We start from the raw sequence: 21,350 nt of genomic DNA on the forward strand, positions 1-21,350 counted from the left end.
CTGAAATAATAGTAAATCATGACCACGTGGCTTTGAGCTCGTGCAGCTGGCTCTTTGCACATTTTGCATCTTTTGTTTGTTGGTTTCAATTCTGGTTTTGGTAAAAACCTTAGAGCAGTGGTTCTCAACCTGTGGGTCAAAACTCCTTTGGAGAGGAGTTGAAAGATCATTTCACAGGGGGTTGCGTATCAAATATTCTACATTTCAGATATTTACATTAAGGTTCATAACAGTAGCAAAATTACATTTATGAAGTAGCAACGAAGTAACTTATGGTTGGTGGTCACTACAACATGAGGAACTGTATTAAAGGTTGAAAACCACTGACCTAGAGCTTCAGGTTTAACCCATTTAGCTGGTGGACAAGGCCCTTCCTCTGACCTCATTGGCATAACCAGTCCTCATTATGAAACCAGTCACCCAAATCAAGCTGGCTTTCTGTCAAATGAAGGTCTGGCTTCACTATTTCATTAAGAAGTGTTGATAGTCTTCCCTCTGACAACACCCATTCTGAATGTCAGGCAAAGGTGAAGATAATACAAGAGGAGTAGTATGTAGTTAGATGTGTATGTGTGTGAGAGAGGGCGGGGGGCGGAGAGAAGAGAGAGAGAAAGGCTGGAGAGATAGCTCAATGGCTAAGAGCACTGAGCTCTTCTGAAGGTCCTGAGTTCAAATCTCAGCAACCACATGGTGGCTCACAACCATCTGTAATGACATCTGATGCCTTCTTCTGGTGAGTCTGAAGACAGCTCCACTGTACTTACATATAATAAATAAATCTTTAAAAAAAAATTAAGGAGGTAGCCGAGACCTGGAGACTGAGGTGGGCATTGCCAGCATGGGTGCAAACACCATGGTGCTTGGAGACTGCACGGCCTTCCACAGGTGTCCTGTGTGATGTGCTAGCACATTCTACCCTGCACAGTTTCTCCGGGGATTTGCAATAAGCCACTGCACTACCACTAGGTCCATTTATTCCCTTAGTGTCTCTCTCTCTTTCTCTCTTTTTTCTTTCCTTTTGGTTTTTCGAGACAGGGTTTCCCTGTGTAGCCCTGGCTGTCCTGGAACTCACTTTGTAGACCAGGCTGGCCTCGAACTCAGAAATCCGCCTGCCTCTGCCTCCCAAGTGCTGGGATTAAAGGCCTGTGCCACCACCGCCTGGCTTAGTGTCTCTTTCTAACAGGCTTTCACTCATTCAGGCTGTTTTCTAGGTTGCTCCTGCAGATGACCACCCTCTTTTGAATGAGCTGCTCTTGTGCCCAGGTGGCAGGTATAGGAAACTGACTGTGCCAGCCCTGTTCTGGAGGGGGGTGGGTCTCATACCCAAGAAGCTGAGGAAGCAGACTTAGAGTTGTAGTTGACAAGTCACCCACATGAAACCAGTGATCTCCTCAGAGCTCTGATTTAGATGGTGTGGCATAAGAAATGAGAGATATGCTTCAGAGATGGAAGCATTGAACACAGAGCACTTGGTAAACCACAGCTCCATGATCCTGGCCTGTGCAAGCGAAGGGAGAGAGTTGTGGCTTCCTGGCCTAATTTATTCCTTTGTGTTTGGTTTGCCCTTTCCTGACTTACAGTGAAGGCTAAGGTCACTGAGACTGTTCTTGAATGTTTGATCTTCCTATTTCAGCCACTGAGTAACTGAAACTATAGCCAAGTAGGCCTGGCTCTGGATTTTGCCCCATTGAATGCCAGCTAACTTTGTATTCCTATAAATACTCTTGAGTGTTAGTCTGGGTGCGATTATTTGAAACACCCAGATTATTGAATATCAGAGGGCTTACTTTGATAGGTACAGTCTAATGACTTTGCCCATGAATGAAGCTAGATCCCCGTGAGTGCTATTCCCTAAACTCTGTGTGGTGAGGTTTTCACCCGGGCTGGGAGGTCGGGACCATCTCTGTGAACTCAGCGATGTGTTGTGACTCCTAGGGGATGCTCTGCAGCTCTGCAACTGTCTCCTCTTTGGTACCCTGCTCTGAATACTCAGACTGCCCTGGTAGCAGTCTCTTTCAGACTGGGAGGTTGCCCAGCTCTGTTCAAGCCCTTCCTCTTCATGAGAGCCTGGGAACTTGCAGCAGGAAGCTATGGCAGTGCTAGGAATTGCCTCATCCATACACATTCCTCAGGAAGTGGGGCCCTTTGTGCCTGTTCAGTGGCTTGAAAACATTACTTCATGTGTTCTGAGTTTTTTTCTAGCTACACACAGGAAGGTGTGAATCAGTTCCTTGATACCCTGTCCTGGCTGGAAGCCCTAGTGTTTGTAACTCAGCTCCGTGGTATGGAGAAATCTATTCAATTACAGCCAACACCTACATAAGTGGGTTTTGTAGTGGAAACCCCAGACAGCACTTTCTCCTTCATTTCTTCAGCCTCTCTGTGGCTAAACAGTGTTCAGGTTTATGAAAGGATGGACTTGTTAGGCTAAGGATGTGCCTTTGCCCTGAATTCAGTCCCCAGTACTATACGTGTGTGTGTGTGTGTGTGTGTGTGTGTGTATGATATATGATTGATGTGTTTATTTAGGGGTCTTGACTCTAGACTGGCCCAAAGTAACAAAAAATGTTCTATTACTGTCTCATTTTGCACATAAGAATCTCGAATCAGAGATGGGCCTGTTGACAAAGATCTATAAATTCAGCTTCTTGTGGGGTATAGCAAGAGGACCAAGAGTTTAAGGCTTGACTGGTATAGAATGGGTTCAAGGGCAGCCTGAGCAACTTAGAAACCCCTTCCAAAAATGAAAAAGTTGAGGTTTTTTTGTTTTGTTTTGTTTTTAAGTTCTTGCATCGGGCAGTGATGTCCCACACCTTTAATCCCAGCATTTGGGAGGCAAAGGCAGGTGGATCTCTGTAAGTTTGAGGCCAGCCAGTCTACAGAGCGAGTTCCAGGGCAATTGGGGCTACACAGAGAAACCCTGTCTTGAAAAAATAAGTGCTTTCCAAAGAACTCAGCGATAGAGCCCTTGTTACCAGAGGCCCTAGACTCAGTCCTGGGATTAGAGGCATGCAGTGGCACCCCCTGACGATTTTTATTTTTATAAAGCATATACTACTAAAGTAATGTAAGGTCTCAGGGCGGTAGGTGATGGCTGGATTTCAGCCTACAATCCAAAGACCTTTATATTTGTCATTGCAGAAAACTTTCTTTGAAAGTTTTGTGTGCATCCATGGAGACAGCAGCCACTACAGCACTCTTCAGCTTTCTCTGCCGGCATTAGGAAGCCTTAGCCAGGCTGACTACCTCTCTGGCCTTGCAGGTCCTTTTAAATATTTATGGGTGTTTGTATATGAGCCTCATTCAGGTCCAGCTTTTCTTTTTGCAAGATAGAAAAAAAGATTCAGTGAAACTAAATCTTCCAGGACCCAGCAAGATGGCTCAGTGGATAAAGATACTTGCTGCTAAGCCTTATGTCAGTTAACTCCCTGGGACCCATGTGATAGAAGAAATGTAGAAGCAGTTGGGTTTGTTTGTTTGTTTGTTTATTCATAAATCTTATTTCATTTTTTAACATATGTAAGAAATAAATGTAATAAACCAAATACATGGACAAAAAAAATACAAGAATCATGTGATCATCTCAGTGGAAGCAGAAGAAAGTCTTTGATAAGATTCAACATGCATTGTTTTTTATGTATATGAGCACACTGTAGCTGTACAGATGGTTGTGAGCCTTCATGTGGTTGTTGGGAATTGAATTTTAGGACCTTTGCTTGCTCCAGTCATTCTCCGCCCGCTCCAGCCCAAAGATTTATTTTATTATTATAAATAAGTACCCTGTATCTGTCTTCAGACACACCAGAAGAGGGCGTCCGATCTCATTATGGGTGGTTGTTGGGATTTGAACTCAGGACCTTTAGAAGAGCAGTCAGCGCTCTTACCCATGGAGCCATCTCACCAGCCCCTCAACATGCATTCTTTTTTGTATTTATTTATTTATTTATTTATTTATTTGAGACAGGGTTTCTTTCTGTAGCCCTGGCTATCCTGGAACTCAGTTTGTAGACCAGGCTGGCCTCAAACTCAGAAATCCGCCTGGCTCTGTCCCCAAGTGCTGGGATTAAAGGCATGCACTACCACTGCCCGGCTTATACATCTGTTTCTATTGAGTTAATTTTGTTCGATATTAGAATGGCTACTTCAGTTTGTTTCTTGGGACCATTTGCTTGGAAAATTGTTTTCCAACCTTTACTCTAAGGTAGTTTCTGTCTTTGTCACTGAGGTGCATTTTCTGTATGCAGCAAAATGCTGGGACCTGATTACGTATCCAGTCTATTAGTCCATGTCTTTTTATTGCAGAGTTGAGTCCATTGAAAAGTGATTGTTACTCCCTGTTATTTTTGATGTTAGATATGGAATCATGTTTGTGTGGCTATCTTCTTTTGTGTTTGTTGAAAGATTACTTCCTTGCTTTTTCTAGGGTGTAGTTCCCCTCCTTGTGTTGATGTTTTCCATCTATTATCCTTTGTAGGGCTGGATTTGTGGAAAGATGTTGTGTAAATTTGGTTTTATCATGGAATATCTTGTTTTCTCCATCTGTGGTAATTGAGAGTTTTACTGGATATGGTAGCCTGGGCTGGCATTTGTGTTCTCTTAGGGTCTGTATGACATCTGCCCAGGATCTTCTAGCTTTCATAGTCTCTGGGGAGAAGTCTGGTGTAATTCTGATAGGTCTGCCTTTATATGTTACTTGACCTTTTTCCCTTACTGGTTTTAATATTCTTTCTTTGTTTAGTGCATTTGATGTTTTGATTTTTTTTTTTTTTTTCAAAACAGGGTTTCTCTGTGTAGCCCTGGCTGTCCTGGAACTCACTCTGTAGACCAGGCTGGCCTTAAACTCATAAATTCACCTGCCTCTGCCTCCCAGATGCTGGAATTAAAGGCGTAAACCACCACGTCTGGTGATGTTTTGACTATTATGTGACCGGAGGAATTTCTTTCTGGTCCAAACTATTTGGAGTTCTGTAGGCTTCTTGTTTGTTCACAGGCATCTCTTTCTTTAGGTTAGGGAAGTTTTCTTCTATAATTTTGTTGTAGAAGCAGTTGTAAAACTTTTTTTTTTTTTTTTTTTTTTGGTTTTTTGAGACAGAGTTTCTCTGTATAGCCCTGGCTGTCCTGGAACTCACTTTGTAGACCAGGCTGACCCCAAACTCAAAAATCCGCCTGCTTCTGCCTCTTAAGTGCTGGGATTAAAGGCATGTGCCACCATGCCTGGCTAGCAGTTGTAAAACTTAAGGAAAAGAGAATTCTTGTTGGTCAGCCTTCACTCATAATCCTAAATTAACTCTTTACCCCCACCCTCTTTAATTTAATGGTCCTTTTCAGAGATAATTGTCCTATATAAAAATAGAGAAATAACTTTTTTCATTGTACACATTTTATCTGCAGACCATCCCATAATGGCCCACTGTAATAGCTGTCTTGTTTTTAACCCTTTCATGAGGGTTCTGCTGTATGGGTGTGCCATAATTTAGGTGTCCATTCTCTTAAAAGAGTCAGCTGTTGGGCTGGCAAGACGGCTCAGAGGCTACCAAGTCTGATGATCTGAGTCTGATCCTTGGGATTCACATGGTAGAAGAAGAGAAGCAATTTGAGCAAGTTGCCCTCTGACCTCCACATACTGCCTTGGTGCATGCCTGCCCACACATATGCATATACTTACACAAAACAGATTAATGTCGACAAATTTAGCAGGGCATGGTGATGTATGCCTTTAGTCTCAGCACTCAGGAGGCAGAGGTAGGTGAATCTCTGTGATTTGAGGCCAGTCTGGGTCTACATAGATGAAGGCTAACCAGGGTGACATAGTTAAGACTATCTAAAAAAAAAAAAAAAAAAGGCTGGAGAGATGGCTCAGCAGTTAAAGGCATTGGCTGTTCTTGCAGAGGACCTGGATTTAATTCTCAGCACCCATATGGTGGCTCACAACCATCTGTAACTCTATCAGTAGTATCAGTAGATCTGACACCCTGTTCTAGCTTCTGTGGCCATCTGGCATGTGTGTGGTACACAATACAATGTAGGCAAAGCACCCTTACACATTTTATTAAAAAACTCAAGAATCTCTGTACTGGCTAGTTATTGTGTCTTGACACAGGCTAGAGACATTTTAGAAGAGGGAACTGCAGTTGAAACTGAATTGAGAAAGTGTCCCCACCAGATTGGCCTGTGGGCTTGTGGTATATTTTCTTGATTGAGGCAGTGCCACTCCTGGGCTGGTGGTCCTGTGTGCTATAAGAAAGCCAGCTGAGAAGTGCCAGCCTGGGCCACCCAAGAAGCACACTTTGTGAAGGCAAACGGGAAAGAGCCTGAGCTGCTGGAGCCTATTCTACTTGAATTCATGGCCTAATGTACAAAAAAGAAATAAAGGACCTGAACTGCAAGGTGTTTCCCTTTAAAAAAAAAAAAAAAAGGTGTCGGGGCTTCTTTTATATTGGGCAGGAGTAGGCAGAGAGATTTGGACCTGCTCAGAGTGCTGAGAAAGAGACTGACCTGAGTTCCCATCCCTAAACAGGGCAGCTATATTAACCTCCACCACCACCACCACCACCAGTGCTCAGAGGATGTCTTGGAAGAAGAGGTAGAAAGAATGTAGGACCTGGAGGATGGGGTGAAGTGTTGGGACATGTGGCCTTCTGCACATGCTGGCTATGAGGATCACAATCTCACAGCAGCCAAGGTGACTTGCTCAAGCCAGCCAGAATCCTGGTATAGATTGTCTCCGGGCCCCACCCCACACTGAGGCACTATTGGCAGTGGATAGAGGCTAAGAAGGAAGGCCCACTCTCTTTATAGGTTTCTCTAGACCTGTGGACCTGTGGACCACACTAACTGGAGTTAGTGGGTTATCACAAATAAATAAATAAAGGATGGCCGTGTTGAGGTGAATATGAGGGAAGTAGTGGGGGTGAGTAGATATTTCTTTGGATACATTTATGGAATTCTCTCAACCAGGCAGTGGTGGTGCACCTTTCGTCCCAGCACCCTGGAGGCAGAGGCAGGCTGAGCTCTGAGTTTGAGGCCAGCCTGGTCTACAGAGTGAGTTCCAGGATAGCCAGGGCTACACAGAGAACACCTGTCTCAAAAGCAAACACACATTATGGAATTCTCAAAAATAAAGGAAAACTTTAAAAAGCAACAGTTTGGGAAATTAGTTCATACATAATGAACGTGTTTATTTGTGAGCTTCTGTGTATTTCTCACATATGCAAATGTATCTACAGAATAAGCTAAATGTGGGGCTGTAATGTAGAGGGCTGGAGCTTTTGGAGAGCTGGTACCTGTAGCTACATTTCTTTCCTTGTAGTAGTGGGTAGGTTGCAGGTATCCCCATCCTCTCCCAAGAGTTTGATGAGCTTGGAGGGGTGCATCTTTTAATGTAATTTTATGTATTTGTGTAAGTATGTGCTGTTCATGTAAATATCTGTGGGCATGAGTGTGTGAGGAATAGATTCTAGTTTCACGCTATGGGTCCGAGATTGAACTCAGATCAGCAGGCCTTGGCAGGTGCCTTTACCAGCTTTAGCCATCTTCCCAGGCTTGGACTTACAGTTTAAAAATAGAATGATACTGAACATTTTGATCGCCATTGGGAGGGATGATAGATGGTCTCTACCTTTGTCTGCTGTTAAAATAAAAACTGCTAAAGATTAATCATGGTAATTTGCCCAGCGAAGTGGAAGATATGTCTGGATCTGGTTTGAGGGCCGGGGATAAATGGGTGAGCAGTCTCTCTGGCTGACAAGGCAGTGTGCTCTCTTGGAGACAACTATCAATGCAGGCTTGCTTCTTGCTAGGCTTAGGCTGGAGAAAATTGAATACTGGGAGGAGGGAGTGGTGCTAGTCGTTTGCGGTGTTGCTAAGGACCCTGGATCATTCTGAATTTGGCGAGTGGCATTCTGGAAGCTACCCTGGGGAGAACGGGAAGTTGCTTCTAAAGATGAGCTTGCTCAGATTCTGCAAAATGAACCTGGTCTGTACCTCCCAGTGGACTAGCTGGGCTGCAAGCAGGAAATACTCCGCCTGTGATTGGAGAGTTGATGCTGGGGATAATGAACCCAGTAGTGTCGGCAGAGGTGATTGGCCAGGTCCTGCTGCAGTGAGAATGCAGACTAGATGCTCTGTCCTAGGTTTACGGAATGAGCGAGGACGACTGAATGACTGGGAGCCCCAAGTTGTTTCCGTCTCCGGGAAAGGTCTATCTGGATATTATTTTTGCTTTACAAAAAGAACAAAAAAGGAGCCAGGCCTTTGATCTCCCGCCCGCTGAAGTGAGTTTTGATTGAAATAGCCCAGCTGTTCTTCTTATTGCCAGCAGCCGGGGAGGCTCCCTAAGTGAGCTACTTCTTAGGCTAGGCACGGGCGAGTGAATTTGAAAAAGCAGGACCAGCCCTTGCATGTAGAGCTTCAGCCTGGAAACTCCCCAGAGAGCTGTGTAGCTAAAGACCCTTGGCACTGTGGTCACATCCCTAAGAAGTGAGCAGTCGTCAGCAGTGGCATTTGGAGGAAGCCGGGATGCTACAGACACTGTGGCACTTTCTGTCTAGCTTTCTCCCTAGAGCTGAGTGCCAGGACTCCAGAGAGGGCATCGATCATGGAGTCAGAGGTACTCAGGCCCCTGCTCAGGGAGACCAGATGTCCACCTTTTTGGGGAAACAAAACGGAAGGGCTGAGGCCACGGAAAAGAGACCCACCATCTTGCTGGTGGTCGGACCTGCAGAACAGTTTCCTAAGGTAACAGCACATTCAAGAGAACGTTCTAGTTTAGGGGCTGGGCTGGGATCATTTTTCCAGAAGGGGGAGAAAGAATGGGTGTGGGAGGGAGAGCTAAAAAAAAAAAAAAATCCAGTTTGGTATTGGAGAAATGTGATAAAGAAGGCTACAAATTTGGTCCAATATGTCTGTCACCAGTGAAAAACTTTCTTAACACTGGGACTACACCTGCTTGGTCATTGAGGGGAAAGATTTACTAAAGTAGATTAGCCTCAGGAGTGTCTGTTTCACTGAGCAAGCCGTTTGAAAGTGACAAACTAAAGTATATTATCTTCACTTATGTGAAGAATGTTACTGGTTCAGTTGAAAGAGAAGGTGCCTCAAATTTAGACAGGGTCTCACTCTATATTGTGGCTTGCTGTCCTGTAACTCATTGTATAGACCAGGCTGGCCTCCAAGCTCATAGAGATCTGCCTGCCTCTGCCTAAGTTCTAGGATTAAAAGTGTGTGTCACTATAGCAGGCTGAAAGTGGACAGGTCATGTCAGCATCTTGAAGGTCACATTCCCCTTGCCTGGTGAGCCAGAGAAAGTTCAGGGATTGGGCTGGAACCTGGGAGAGCCTGGAGTCATAGAAGTGACTCTTGAATTGACCACAGCCACCAGGGTTGGCCAAGTGTCAGGACCTCTCAATCTTGCATCCAGATCTCCCAGGAGCCGAGGTAGGTGACAGTACTCCCCATTTGGAGGTGGGAGAAGAACAGGAAATTCTGTAATTTGTCCAGAATTACTTAAGGAGAGGAAGAGCTGAGGCTTGACCCAGCTCTTTTTGGAACCTTGCTTCCTTCCTTCAGGAAGCTGTTTATGGGATTGGCCAAGCTCTCGAGTAGAATAGATGGGGACTGGCTGCAGCATGCACAGCTTTATTCAACCCCTGAGTTTCATTCCTGAATCTTCTTCCTTACTCGAGTCTACCCAGTGCTTGGCATATAATAGATGCCCCTAAATGTCACATTGAGTCTCCCTGCAAGTGCTTATCTAGCCTGTACCAGTAGTCAGGGACTTCACTGTGACAAGATTACTGTTGTTGAGCACTGACAATAAGTGGAGTCCTTAGGCTGTGGTGAGCTCCGTGTTGTCAGCGTCTCCCAGAGACTATGTCCTGCATGAGCCATTTGAGCTTGCTGTGCTGTGAGAGGGTGCCACTTTCTGCCCTTTCTCAACCTCACACAGGACCTGAAATATAGTGGTATGCTAATTGTGTGAGGAACTCATGAGCCCTGCTCATCTTTTCTCCTGAATGAGCTGGCTGCCTTCTTTTAATTATCGATTTTTAAACGTTAATTTAGTAACCACTCTACTTCCTAGCTTCTATGGATACCCTTTACCAGGTTTGGCCCTAGGGAGTTGCCTTGGGTGGGACTTTGTAGTCTGGTCTGTGGAGACCCACACTGTATACTGGCTCTGTTTCCTGGAAGAGAAATGGGTTGATGGGCTGTGTGGGAAGGGCAAGGGGGAGGTAAAGCAGCTGGTGTGGCTCAAAGAGGGAGGTGTGGGGAGGACACCTCTGGGCAGCATTGAAAGTCAGTAATGAAGAATGGAAACAGTCAGCATTTACACCACACAAAGTGCACGAGATGCTCGGCCTCTGCCTTTCTCAGCAGAACCCCCAGCAAGCTTGGGAAAGCGTCTGGAGCACCTTTAGTTCTCAGGCGTCTCATTGTCCAAGGCACTACTGTTTCATTCTCAACCCCACCCCACCGTAAATATGTGTCTGTAAGCCAGGTTCCTGCAAGCTCTTATTATAGGAACTGCTCCAGTTTCCCCTTTATCTTTGTCTCACAGTTAATCCGAAGTTGGGAAAGAAAGCCATTTGTCTGCAGTGGGAGGTGCCCATGCACGGTGGAGCTTAGATCTTGAGGGGCCGTCTTCTCAGAATCCCAGGATTGTGCTCGTTGTGTATGTAATTACCAAGTGTAGGCAGGTTTCGTTGGAAACCTGCTACACTAGGCTGTCATGGCAACGTGATCATAAAGTGACAGAGCAACCAATGATACTTGAGAGCCTTGAGGGTGGGACTTGCCTGTTCCTTCACATAATATTTCTGGCTTGGTCTGAGTCATTGCAGAGGGGCGGGGAATTACTTTTCAACCCAGCACTACACTCCTAGAGGCACTGTACCTGCCCCCTTAGTGTATTCCAGCCCTTTCCGGAAGTTTGGGGGGTGGGGAGGATTGGGCATGTGAGTGTGGCAGAATGAGGAGAGCTGATGGTGGCCCTGGCAGACCCAAGTGGAAGGATATTCATTCCTTTACCTATTAAACGAAGTCGAATGTCACAGAGTCCTAAGGGATCTAGTGCCACTGCTACAGTTTTTTTTTATTAGTCATAGGAATGGGCATCAGAGGACAGGAAACAGATCTCGGTCACCAAACTAGATAGAGTAAGGAAAGAGAGCAGAGAAGGGCACAGTGTGCAGTGCTTAAGTCCCAAGGGTCATGAGCTACCTAGAAATGACACAAGTTGGATCCCAAGCCTGCGGTCCCTATTTCTTCACATGTGGCTTACATTTAAATGCACGGTGCTATATTGATCATGGGAGGTCCCAGTGTTTGGCTAAGTGGCTGTTGTAACGAATCTGGCCCTGGTTGTGAGCCTGAGTTTGTTTCCCATAGGCTTGGGACTAGAGCATGTCATTCTCCAGGGTGCTTTTCTAGGTGCAGAGATGGCTGCAGAAGCCCCTGGTGGCCTCAGTCTGAAGTCTCAGAACAGCAGTTGCCTCAGCCACTAGGCACCTAGAGATCAACTCATTCTGGTAGAGTCCGTTTCTGTGCTGAAGACAGAGTCTGGATTATACAGCGGTGTTAAGTCAGGCCTACCTTGTGAAGATCTCTGCTTTGCTTTCTTTTCTTTCAGGGAATAAGGTTTGGACACAGCAGCAAAGACTGCTTGTGTAGCCCAGGCTGCCCTCCAACTCTGTCTTCTGGGGATAAAGATTCAGATAAGTGCCGCTGTGCCTGGCCTCTGCTGAGTACAACCTAAGCTCTCAACAACCACAGTGGCCAAGAAAAAGTGTTCCAGAGTTATTAAACTAATGGTGGTTCGTGTCTGTGATTCCAGAGTTATTAAACTAATGGTGGTTCGTGTCTGTAATTTCAGCACTTGGAAGACCAAGGTAGACGATTCTGAGTGCATGGCCAGTCCAGGCTACCTAGAGAAACTATTTCAAAATTTAAAAAAACAAAATCAACAACAAAAAAACCCTTATTGAACATGTGGGTGTGGCTCAGTTGTAGAGCACTTGCCTGACATTCAGGGCCCTGGGTTCAGGCCCCATCACCATAGAAAATGAAACAAAGCTAATGCTGAAATAGAATTGAGGTATCATTGTGAAATGACATGCTGATAATAATCATTTTCAGGGCATTTCAGAGAACATTCCTTTATATATAATTTTTTTTTAAATGTATGTGAGGTCACTGTTGCTGTCTTCAAACACAACAGAAGAGGGCATCTAATCTCATTACAGACAGTTGTGAGCCACCATGTGGTTGTTGGGAATTGAACTCAGGACCTCTAGAAGGGCAGTCAGTGCTCTTGACCACTGAGCCATCTCTCCAGCCCTGTTTCTTTGTTTTTCAAGTCAGAGTTTCTCTGTGTATCCTTGGCTGTCCTGGAACTAACTCTGTAGATCAGGCTGGCCATGAATTCACAGAGATCTGCCTGTTTCTACCTCCTGAGTGCTGGGATTAAAGGTGTGTGCTGCCACCACTGACACCACCACCACCGCCAACTAGAAATTACTTTTTAATTATTTTTATCTTACATGTGTTTTTTGGCCTGTATGTATGTCCACGCACCATGTGCATGCCTGATGCTCTTGGAGACCACAAGAGTGTTAGATTCCCTGGAACTAGATTTACAGATGTTTGTGAATCATGTGAGTGTTGGGAATTGAACCCAGGTCCTCTGGAAGAACAACAAGTGCTGCTAATCTCAGCGCCATCTCTCCAGCCCATTTAAATTTTTGTGTGTCTGCGTGTGTGTGCTCTGCTCCAAGGTTGGAGGACAACAGGTAGGTACCTGCTCTCTCCACCATGTGTCCCAGGAATTGAACTAAGTGGTCAGGCTTGATGACAAGTAGCTTTACCTGCTGATGAGCCAACTCACCAGCCTTCACCCAGAAACTTCTAGCAAAGCCCCTTCTGTGAGTCAGGCAAGAGGTGGGTGAAGGCCAGGGCATACACTAAAGCCTCTGTCTTTAGGACTCCAGCAGTAGACTTCACATGTGTGCTAGAACAGCTCCAAAGCAGAACCTTCTGGATTAGACAATTTCATTGGTGGCTGGATCTGAGCAAGAATCTGCCTGGATAAAGCCTTCAGGGCACTCCAAGGCCTGCATTTACAGACTCAAGTTTCAGAGAACCTAAAGTGCCCTGTTTGTTAGATTCTGTTTCAGTGTTATACATATACAGTGATTCAGCATATCTTTTGGGGAGGGAGGTTCAAGCAGGTTTTCTCTGTGTAGCCCTGGCTGTCCTGGAACTCACTCTGTAGACCAGGTTGGCCTCAAACTCAGAAATCCGCCTGCCTCTACCTCCCGAGGGCTGGGATTAAAGGCGTGCGTGCGCCGCCACCACCACCCGGCTTCTTGACAGATTCTTAACAAAGCATTTTGGAGTTGAAAATCCTCTCACTTTTGCTGATCCCCAAATGGTAGCTTTCCATTTTAATGCATCCGAGGAGTAAGAAGGCTTAGTCTATATTAGGAAGGGATGGATGGAGGATACATTGTAGAAAGAATGGGGGTGGAACCAATCCGTCCTGTCACAGTGACGTGATCTCGCCCTCAGCAACTCTCATCTCTAGGGACGGGAGGAATGGAAAGAGAAGGCAGGCAGGCATGTAAAGACTCCTCCTCAGCAATGATGTATCTGGGGCTGGGAGAGCTCAGCAGAGAGAGCATGTGCTGCTTTTGCAGAAGACCTGAGTTTCCAGCACCCACACCCTGCTTCTCACTACCTGTAAATGTAGTTCCAGGGAACCTGGTGCCTCTGGCCTCTGAGGACACTGCATGCACATGGCTTGTGTACAACAGCCCACAACACACACACAGAGTTACCAATTTTAAAGTAAAATAAAAAATCAGATCCTTCCCGCACTCTTTAAAGTGTGGATATCTCGCTGGGTTGGCAGTAGACACTGTGGTAATGAGATTGGCTACAACCACATAACAAGCATTTTCAGTGAGCGTAGGCGAGGGGTCCAGTTTTATTTCATTCTCTCCCTCTTCCGGCTGGTGAGTAAGTCTTGTTCTAGTCATTTTATTAGTTTCTGAGATAGTCTTACACTGTAGCCCAGGCTAGCTTTGAACTCTCAACAGTCCTCCTGTTTGGCCTTCTGAGGGCTAGGATTACCAGCCTGCGTCTCCATGCCCAACAACTGGTCAGATTTATGTTACTGTGAAAGTTTAAGGGAGGGAGGGTTTGTCTTGGCTCCATCATGATGGCCAGGAGTCAGAGAGAAGAGAGCAAGCCTACAGCAGCTGGCTTTCTGCTCTACCTATTCCATCTGGAGTCCCATTCTGCTCTCAGGGTAAATCCCCCCACTTGGCTAATCTTCTCTGGAATTACATGGACACACCCAGAGGTGTACTTTACTAATCTCTCAGGCACTTCCCAATTAGTCCAGATAAACTCAGAGCCTTCTATGTGACAAACAGGCATTCTACCCCTGAGCCTCCATCCCACTCTGTTTTAGACAGGTTTAATATGTCGTTTAGGAGGGCCTCAAACTGGAGATCCTCCTTTATGCTAGCTAGGATTGTAGTTGTGAGCCAATATGCCTGATTGATTTAATTGGAGTTCACTTTAAAAGGCTTCATTCAGGGTGGTACAGCAGAATTCTCAGGGCTACCATCAGACCAAGGTTTCAAGTTTTTTCAGTGGGCATGGGCTTTGACAAGTATAAGTCTCAGCCTTGGCTAACCCCAGTGATTGATGGAAGCGATTCTCAGGCACTGAATACTTGTGGATTGTTGGGTCTGTGTTCCAGGACAGCTGAGGACGTGGCATTCACATTTCTCAGTAGCCTGGGTCAATTTTCAACATCTCTGATTCAGTCTCTATTTTCACTGTTTTCAATTGAAAATGATTTACTAAGAAGAGAAAGCTGCTATATTGTGTGACGCATTTGAGGACCTTGTATGAAAACAGACACTTGACTGTTTGTTTATTTGGAGGGGTTGACTGCCGGGGTGAAGGTTTGTTTGGGCATGGGACTGCAACCCTAGGCAGTGCCTGCTGCCTGGGCTCCAAGAGTTAACTCTGCAAGCAGTGACGTCAGCCCTGATCTTTGCTCTTCTGCTCTTGAGCAACCTGATACTGCCGGCTGCTGAGGACTGTGCTTATTGGCTGCTGGCTGCACTTACAGTGGGCGGATTTTTTTTTTTTTTTTTCAATTAAGTAAAAGGGCAGGACTTAAGCAGCCAGTGACAGCAGGGGCCGGTATATCTGGTGCTAGTTTCCTGGGAATACCGGCATTTCCCACTCTTGACTTCTGCTAGTACTTGCTCCTGGCAGTGGCTGAGCACCCGGTCTCACCAGCATGCTCTGCCTGTGCCTGTATGTGCCCATCGCCGGGGCGGCTCAGACTGAGTTCCAGTACTTTGAGTCCAAGGGGCTTCCTTCAGAGCTGAAATCCATCTTCAAACTCAGTGTCTTTATCCCTTCTCAAGAGTTCTCCACATATCGCCAATGGAAGCAGGTCTGTATGCTGAGTGGGTGCCATGAGGGGCAGGCAGGGACTGGTTTTGAGTGGAGAGATGAATGGTACCTAGGCATGACTTCCTGGCCTAGAGGAAAGAATGTCTGAAATGTAGGTGTTTCCCCAGCCCTCTGTGGCTGAAGCCAGCAGTTGTACGTCACTGTCATGGGAATGGCTGGGTTTTGTGTAATTTCCTGGACTAGGAGGGAAGGCACTTGTGGGAGATGGAATCTCTAGATAGGAGATTGGTACAAATGAAGGCTCCTAAAATGTACAGGATGTCATAGAGTCCTGGGCTGTCTCACTGCTGTGGACATTTGTTCTTGTGACTCCAGGGCGGAGTGTAGAGGCACTCTGGGAAGGAGAGGCTAGGGCAGCCCTCCCTCTTGGACTTTCAAGTGCTTAGGTGCCCCAGGAAACAGGATGCCAACGGTGAGCCTGGCCCTTTTCTGATGAGAAACCGAACCTGGCTTTGGGGTTTACTTTGATGCACTAAATTTCATGCTGTCCCCAGTGCTGGTGTGTGGTTTTGTGCATCTCAGAATGGAGACACATAGAATGGAGTTGGAGTGGCTATAAAGGGGGAAAAAGCAAGTCTTCTTTCCCCCTCCCTGCTTTTTAAAACAGTGTCTCTATGTATCCCTGGCTGGCCTGGTACTCAAAGAGACCCACCTTTCTCTGACTCCCTAGTGTTGGAATTAAAGCCATGTGCACCTCACTTGGCATTTCTTCAGACAAGGTCTTGGTGTGTAGACCAGGATGACCTCAAACTCTCAGAAGTCCTCCTGCCTCAGCTTCTCTAGTGCTGGGATTATAGTGTGCATCACTATACCCACAGATACAGGACTAACTGTTGGAGAATATTTTTAAATAGGGTACAGTGTGCACAGCTGTGGGTGGCCTGTGTCATATGGCATTACCGCAGAGTACTTTGATGGCAGGTAACCTAGGGACAAAAGATAGAGTTCTGTGTGCCTCCTTCCTGAATGGCATATAGACTTTTCCCTTCTACTTGACATCTGGGGTGGTGACCCTTGGCTAAGAGCACAGATGTTGGCGAGAAGTTAATCCTAGTTAGCAGATACGATGTGTTCAATCTGTCCCACATGCCAACCTCACCCTTCACATGGTTGGCTCCTTGAGATAAATGTCTATCTCCCCCCAAAAATCAGTGGCTAAGTAAGAGGGGAAACATGATGACCACATTTGGACTGCAAGCTAGCCTGTGGTCCATCAGTTTCTAAACCCTAGCTCAAAACTCTCTGACCTAGCGTGTTAACTGGAACAGTGAATGGATTTGTCCATGAGAAAACCAAGAAACATTTTCCTTAGGAGATTCTCTGTTTTGGATTTAAAGTGTTCTCCCCAATAAGTTAGATAGACAGACCGACAGACCTCAGTAAAGTTTTTGCATACCCCATTCTCCACTGAGTGGAGAAGCTCCAGCTGCTTTGCATGCAGCTGGTGTTACAGCTGCCAGGCAGAGCTCACCTAAAACAGGCACTGCTGCAGATCAGGGTCTCTTAAAGCCGTGCGTCACAAAACTAGTCTAGCTAACCTGGCTGGCGTTCAGTGCCTGCTTGGGAATCTGGGCTTGGTTATAGCTGGTATCCCTGAGACCAAGGACCAGAATGGCAGTGCCGTCACGCATGAGCTCAGGAATAGTTGCCCTTGGCTCCTCCTGTCTGTCTCACATCCTCCAGAGTGTTCCCTGGCACTGTTTCTGCTAAGTAGGCATTGTCTGAACCTTTACCCTCATCACCAAATTATTAGTGGGTTAATGCCACACAGGGGATGGAGCAAGTAGCAGGGTTCCTAAGGGACTCTAGATTCCAAGGCTATCCCCAGCTCTCAGCCAGGAGTGCTTCTGTAGGAGAGCCAAGCCACTGGCTGCGTAACAAGCTGGTCTGGGGAATGTTGGAAAGAGCAAGCACCTGGCTGCCCTCCTGGCCTCTCAAGGCTTTCCTAGGAGTATCTCTCACCAGAGCAAGGTGGGCCCTTGCTTGGCTTCTGGCCTTTGGGTGTATGGGGAGATTGACATGGTGCCTAGGATTCCCATGGGCTGATATAGCCTTAGAGATAGGACATCTTGGGTCATTGTGGAGAACAGTTATTTCCCTGTTGTGATAAGAGGCTAGTGAGCAACATCTCAAGTCCTTATTTTGGTTCTCTAGAAAATTGTGCAAGCAGGTGACAAGGACCTTGATGGGCAACTGGACTTTGAAGAGTTTGTACATTACCTCCAAGATCATGAGAAAAAACTGAGGCTGGTGTTCAAGAGTCTGGACAAAAAGAATGATGGTGAGTTTAGCTATAGCTTCTCTGCCGGGCAGGCCTTGGCTTACTGAATGCTGGACCCTGCTCATGGTTCTCGTTGTCACAGGACGAATCGATGCTCAGGAGATCATGCAGTCCCTGCGGGACCTGGGTGTCAAGATCTCTGAACAGCAGGCGGAGAAGATTCTTAAGAGGTGAGTGAGTGTGGGTGAGCTCTGTTCTAGAGGTGCTTTAATGGCTTTTGGACTAATTTGTGTGCTGTTCACTCTTGGCCTGCATCCCTGAAGCTGGCCCTGTGTTTAGAAGGAGGGATAAGAAGCCCCTTCCCAAAGCAAGCTTCTCCTGAGGTTGCTCTCACGGAAGAGTCATAAATCTGGAATTAGCCCAATGCCTGCAACCTTTAAAATGACAAGAGTAGTTGTGGGCATTTCTCGTTCGTGAGAAGTGTCCCTGAATATTCTCTGCCTGATGGGGAGGGACATGTGTGGTCCTTTAGGTTGCTGCTATAGCTTGTTCTTTCCTCTGTAGCCACATATGCTGGCCAGAAAGATGGCTCACTCATGAGCAGAGGGCTGCTGAAAAGCCCTGCAAGTAGAACAGTTTGTACCTGGCTGGCCTGAAAGCCTGCTGGTCACAGGGACAGCAACCCCAGGAGCCCAGTCCTGCCCACTTCCTCATGCTGTGCTGGCCCCTGGTGTCTTTGGGTGTGTGCTTGCTTTACTAACCTGCTCAGCGCATTTATTTGTGTTGTTTCTCCTTTCTCCTTTGCATCCTCCTTTGTCTGTCTGTCAGAATACGGACGGGCCACTTCTGGGGCCCTGTCACCTAGTAAGTATCTGTGTTTTCCCGTGATTCCCTCCCTCCCTGATCAGAATGGGGTTCCTGTGGGCCAGCACATCTCCATTTTGTGGAAAATGGGGTATGGAGCCACCTTACTCTTTCTCATGGGCAAGGTGCCTTTGGTGTCCTGGGTGGCTATGGCATCTGCCTCCATCCCATCTAAGTGGTGGGGCACACAACTGGCAGGTGGGTGTAACACATGCGACTGACCATGCTTCTGCTTACAGCATGGATAAGAATGGCACGATGACCATCGACTGGAACGAGTGGAGGGACTACCACCTCCTGCACCCTGTGGAGAACATCCCGGAGATCATCCTGTACTGGAAGCACTCGACGGTGAGGCACACACCCACTGTCCACTCAGGCAGCCGTCTTTGTCTGGCATCTCTCAGTCCATCCCCATCTAGGCCTTGGGGTGGGGGTTGGGGGGGCGGTCCTGATGATACACTGAGATGTTGTCCCTCCTTTGCCAGCCACATGCCCCTCCTCCTCCCATACAGTGACCAGCCTGCACCCTTGACCCTTTGCTGGGTGTACCTTCCTATCCCTGTATGCCGCTGCCCTTCACAGGCCATTTCAAATATCTCCTTTTCCTATGTTGCTGATTCTCCCAGAAGCAGATAGTCTGTCCTCCACGGGATAGGAGAAGAAACCTTGTTACAGATGCCTCCTCCTTCCCTGTGTTTCTTTTTTAGTATCATTTCTCTCTATGGCAAAAATACATGTTTTGGCTGAGACAGAGGAGCCCCATGAGTTAAAGGCCAGTCTGGGCTACAGAGTTAGACTCTGATTTGGGGGGTTTGGTTTTAATAAGCACACCCTGTAGGGCCTGCATATTGTTTTCACTCTGTTAGCATGATCCACATTAAAAGACAGATGTGGATCCACAACTAGAAATATTGGTCTTACTTAAAAGACTTCTGGTGTTCTTGGCTGGGCTACCCCTGCCTTATCCTCTCTGCATCCACAATGCCAGGTCAGGGCTTCTTGGGTAAAAGTAAGTGACTGATTCTAGGGTTCAGACAGCTAGCCTGTCTCTGGCCTCCAGCCCAGAGGTCAGCAGAGCTGGCTGGGACCAGTTCCAGAGAGAAGGTATTACGCAGGCAGCATAGCACCCTGCTTGCTTAGCCTTGCATAACACTCTGTTCTGCTGGCAATCTAGTTCTGTATCAGGTTGCAGGGTTTGTACCCATCTTCCCTGATCCTTGTAGTCTAGCCCTAAAGTCCTTGCGGGAAGTTCCAGGAGCTTCCTTTACAAGGGCAACCCAGCAGCGTTGTAATGTCTCCTCGAGTGCTACCTGCTCCTTTCTAGACCATGTACAGGTCAAGAGCTGCAGCCACTATCAGGGAAAAGGGAGAGTAGAAGGCAGTGTCCACGGCCAGGATGTTGTGAGTAAAGTTGGCTATGTCTCTGCTTGTCTTCCCCATAGATCTTCGATGTCGGTGAAAATCTGACAGTCCCAGATGAGTTCACAGTGGAGGAGAGGCAGACCGGGATGTGGTGGAGGCACCTGGTGGCAGGAGGTGGGGCAGGGGCAGTTTCCAGAACCTGCACTGCCCCCCTGGACAGACTGAAGGTGCTCATGCAGGTGAGCAGGAAAGCGAGCAGATTTTTACCCATGGTTCATTGGAGGCTCAGCTTCCCCTCCCTCCCTCAGCTGGGTCCTTGCTTTAAAAGCCGGAACCTCCCACCGCAGCTAATGAAATTGGAGTTAATGCTTCGCAGGCCCCAGTAGATCCCAGCCTAGGTGACCTTTGTGCTTAGCTGGTCTAATTATATCAGAGAAACATAAGCTGCGTATCACCTTACTTGGGCTTGTTACTTGGATTCCGTAAGTGCATCTCAGGATGGATAAGATGCCTCATGGAGGGCAGGGAGAGCAGATCCTTGCATGACCTAGAAGCAGTGCCTTTACCTTGGCTGAGCATGCAACTCCACGTCCTCAGGGCAGAGATAAGCTTGTCTGATGTCAGGGAAGCATTGTGAAATGACCCACATGAGGACACTGGTGGACTTTGATGTCTGTCTGAACAGTGACCAGTTACCCCATTTTGCTTCTGTCTGGCACTTTCAGCGCCAGGAGGCCTACCCAGAAACAGCACATCCCCCCAGAACCCCCGGGCCAGACCAAAGGTGCTTGTGTAGGTGAGCAGGAAAGTGAGAGCAGATTTTTACCCATGATTCATGGGTGGCTCAGCTTCCCCTCCCTCCCTCAGCTGAACTTCCCACTGCAGCTAATGGAATTGGAGTGCTTTGCAGGCACTACCCCACCCCCCTTGGCATAAGTAACTAAGTGGGATCTCCCTTTATCTTCCAGAAACAGCGATGCAAAAGATTTAGAAAGGCTTAGTCTAGTGTGTGCTGGCCCTTCCTCCCAGCTTCCAGAGCCTCTGGGAGAACAGAAGCATGAACAGTTCCCTCTTACTCTGTTTCTAACAGAGTTCCAGGGATATAGTGAGAGAGATCAAGAGCTGTCCTCTCTGGGTTGGTGGGGCGTACCTCTAATCCTAGCACTCGGGAAGGATGAAAATCAAGGCCAGCCTGAACTACATAGTATGAGAGCCTGACAAAAACTAAATAAATACAATAAAACAAAATAATAAAACACCCGGCCATGCTTGCTGAGTCACAGGACATTAAATTGAATTACTCAGAGGAAAGAGCCTCTCTGAAGAGGTTCTCCAGAAAGGCTCCTCCCAGGGTAGACAGTGGAGTCTTCCCTCTATCCTGCTGAGTCCCTCTGATCTCTTG

General features: G+C 46.9%; 1 protein-coding gene across 9 annotated transcripts in view; it reads left to right on the top strand.

The window, feature by feature from the left end:
- Positions 1-21,350, top strand: part of Slc25a25 (solute carrier family 25 member 25) — a 37,504-nt gene that overhangs the window by 12,742 nt on the left and 3,412 nt on the right. Inside the window, exons 1-6 of one of the 9 annotated variants that reach the window (XM_029472359.2) lie at positions 8,101-8,273; positions 17,653-17,779; positions 17,862-17,949; positions 18,548-18,583; positions 18,823-18,934; positions 20,029-20,187. In XM_029472359.2, coding sequence (XP_029328219.1) covers positions 8,160-8,273; positions 17,653-17,779; positions 17,862-17,949; positions 18,548-18,583; positions 18,823-18,934; positions 20,029-20,187 — 636 coding nt within the window. In that variant the 5' untranslated portion in view covers positions 8,101-8,159. The other 8 variants (XM_029472356.2, XM_021156654.3, XM_021156651.2 and 5 more) reach the window with 8 other exon arrangements.

This window comes from Mus caroli, unplaced genomic scaffold (assembly GCF_978045245.1).
Source record: "Mus caroli unplaced genomic scaffold, Mus_caroli_1 scaffold_2, whole genome shotgun sequence".
In the NCBI taxonomy this organism is placed as follows: domain Eukaryota; kingdom Metazoa; phylum Chordata; class Mammalia; order Rodentia; family Muridae; genus Mus; species Mus caroli.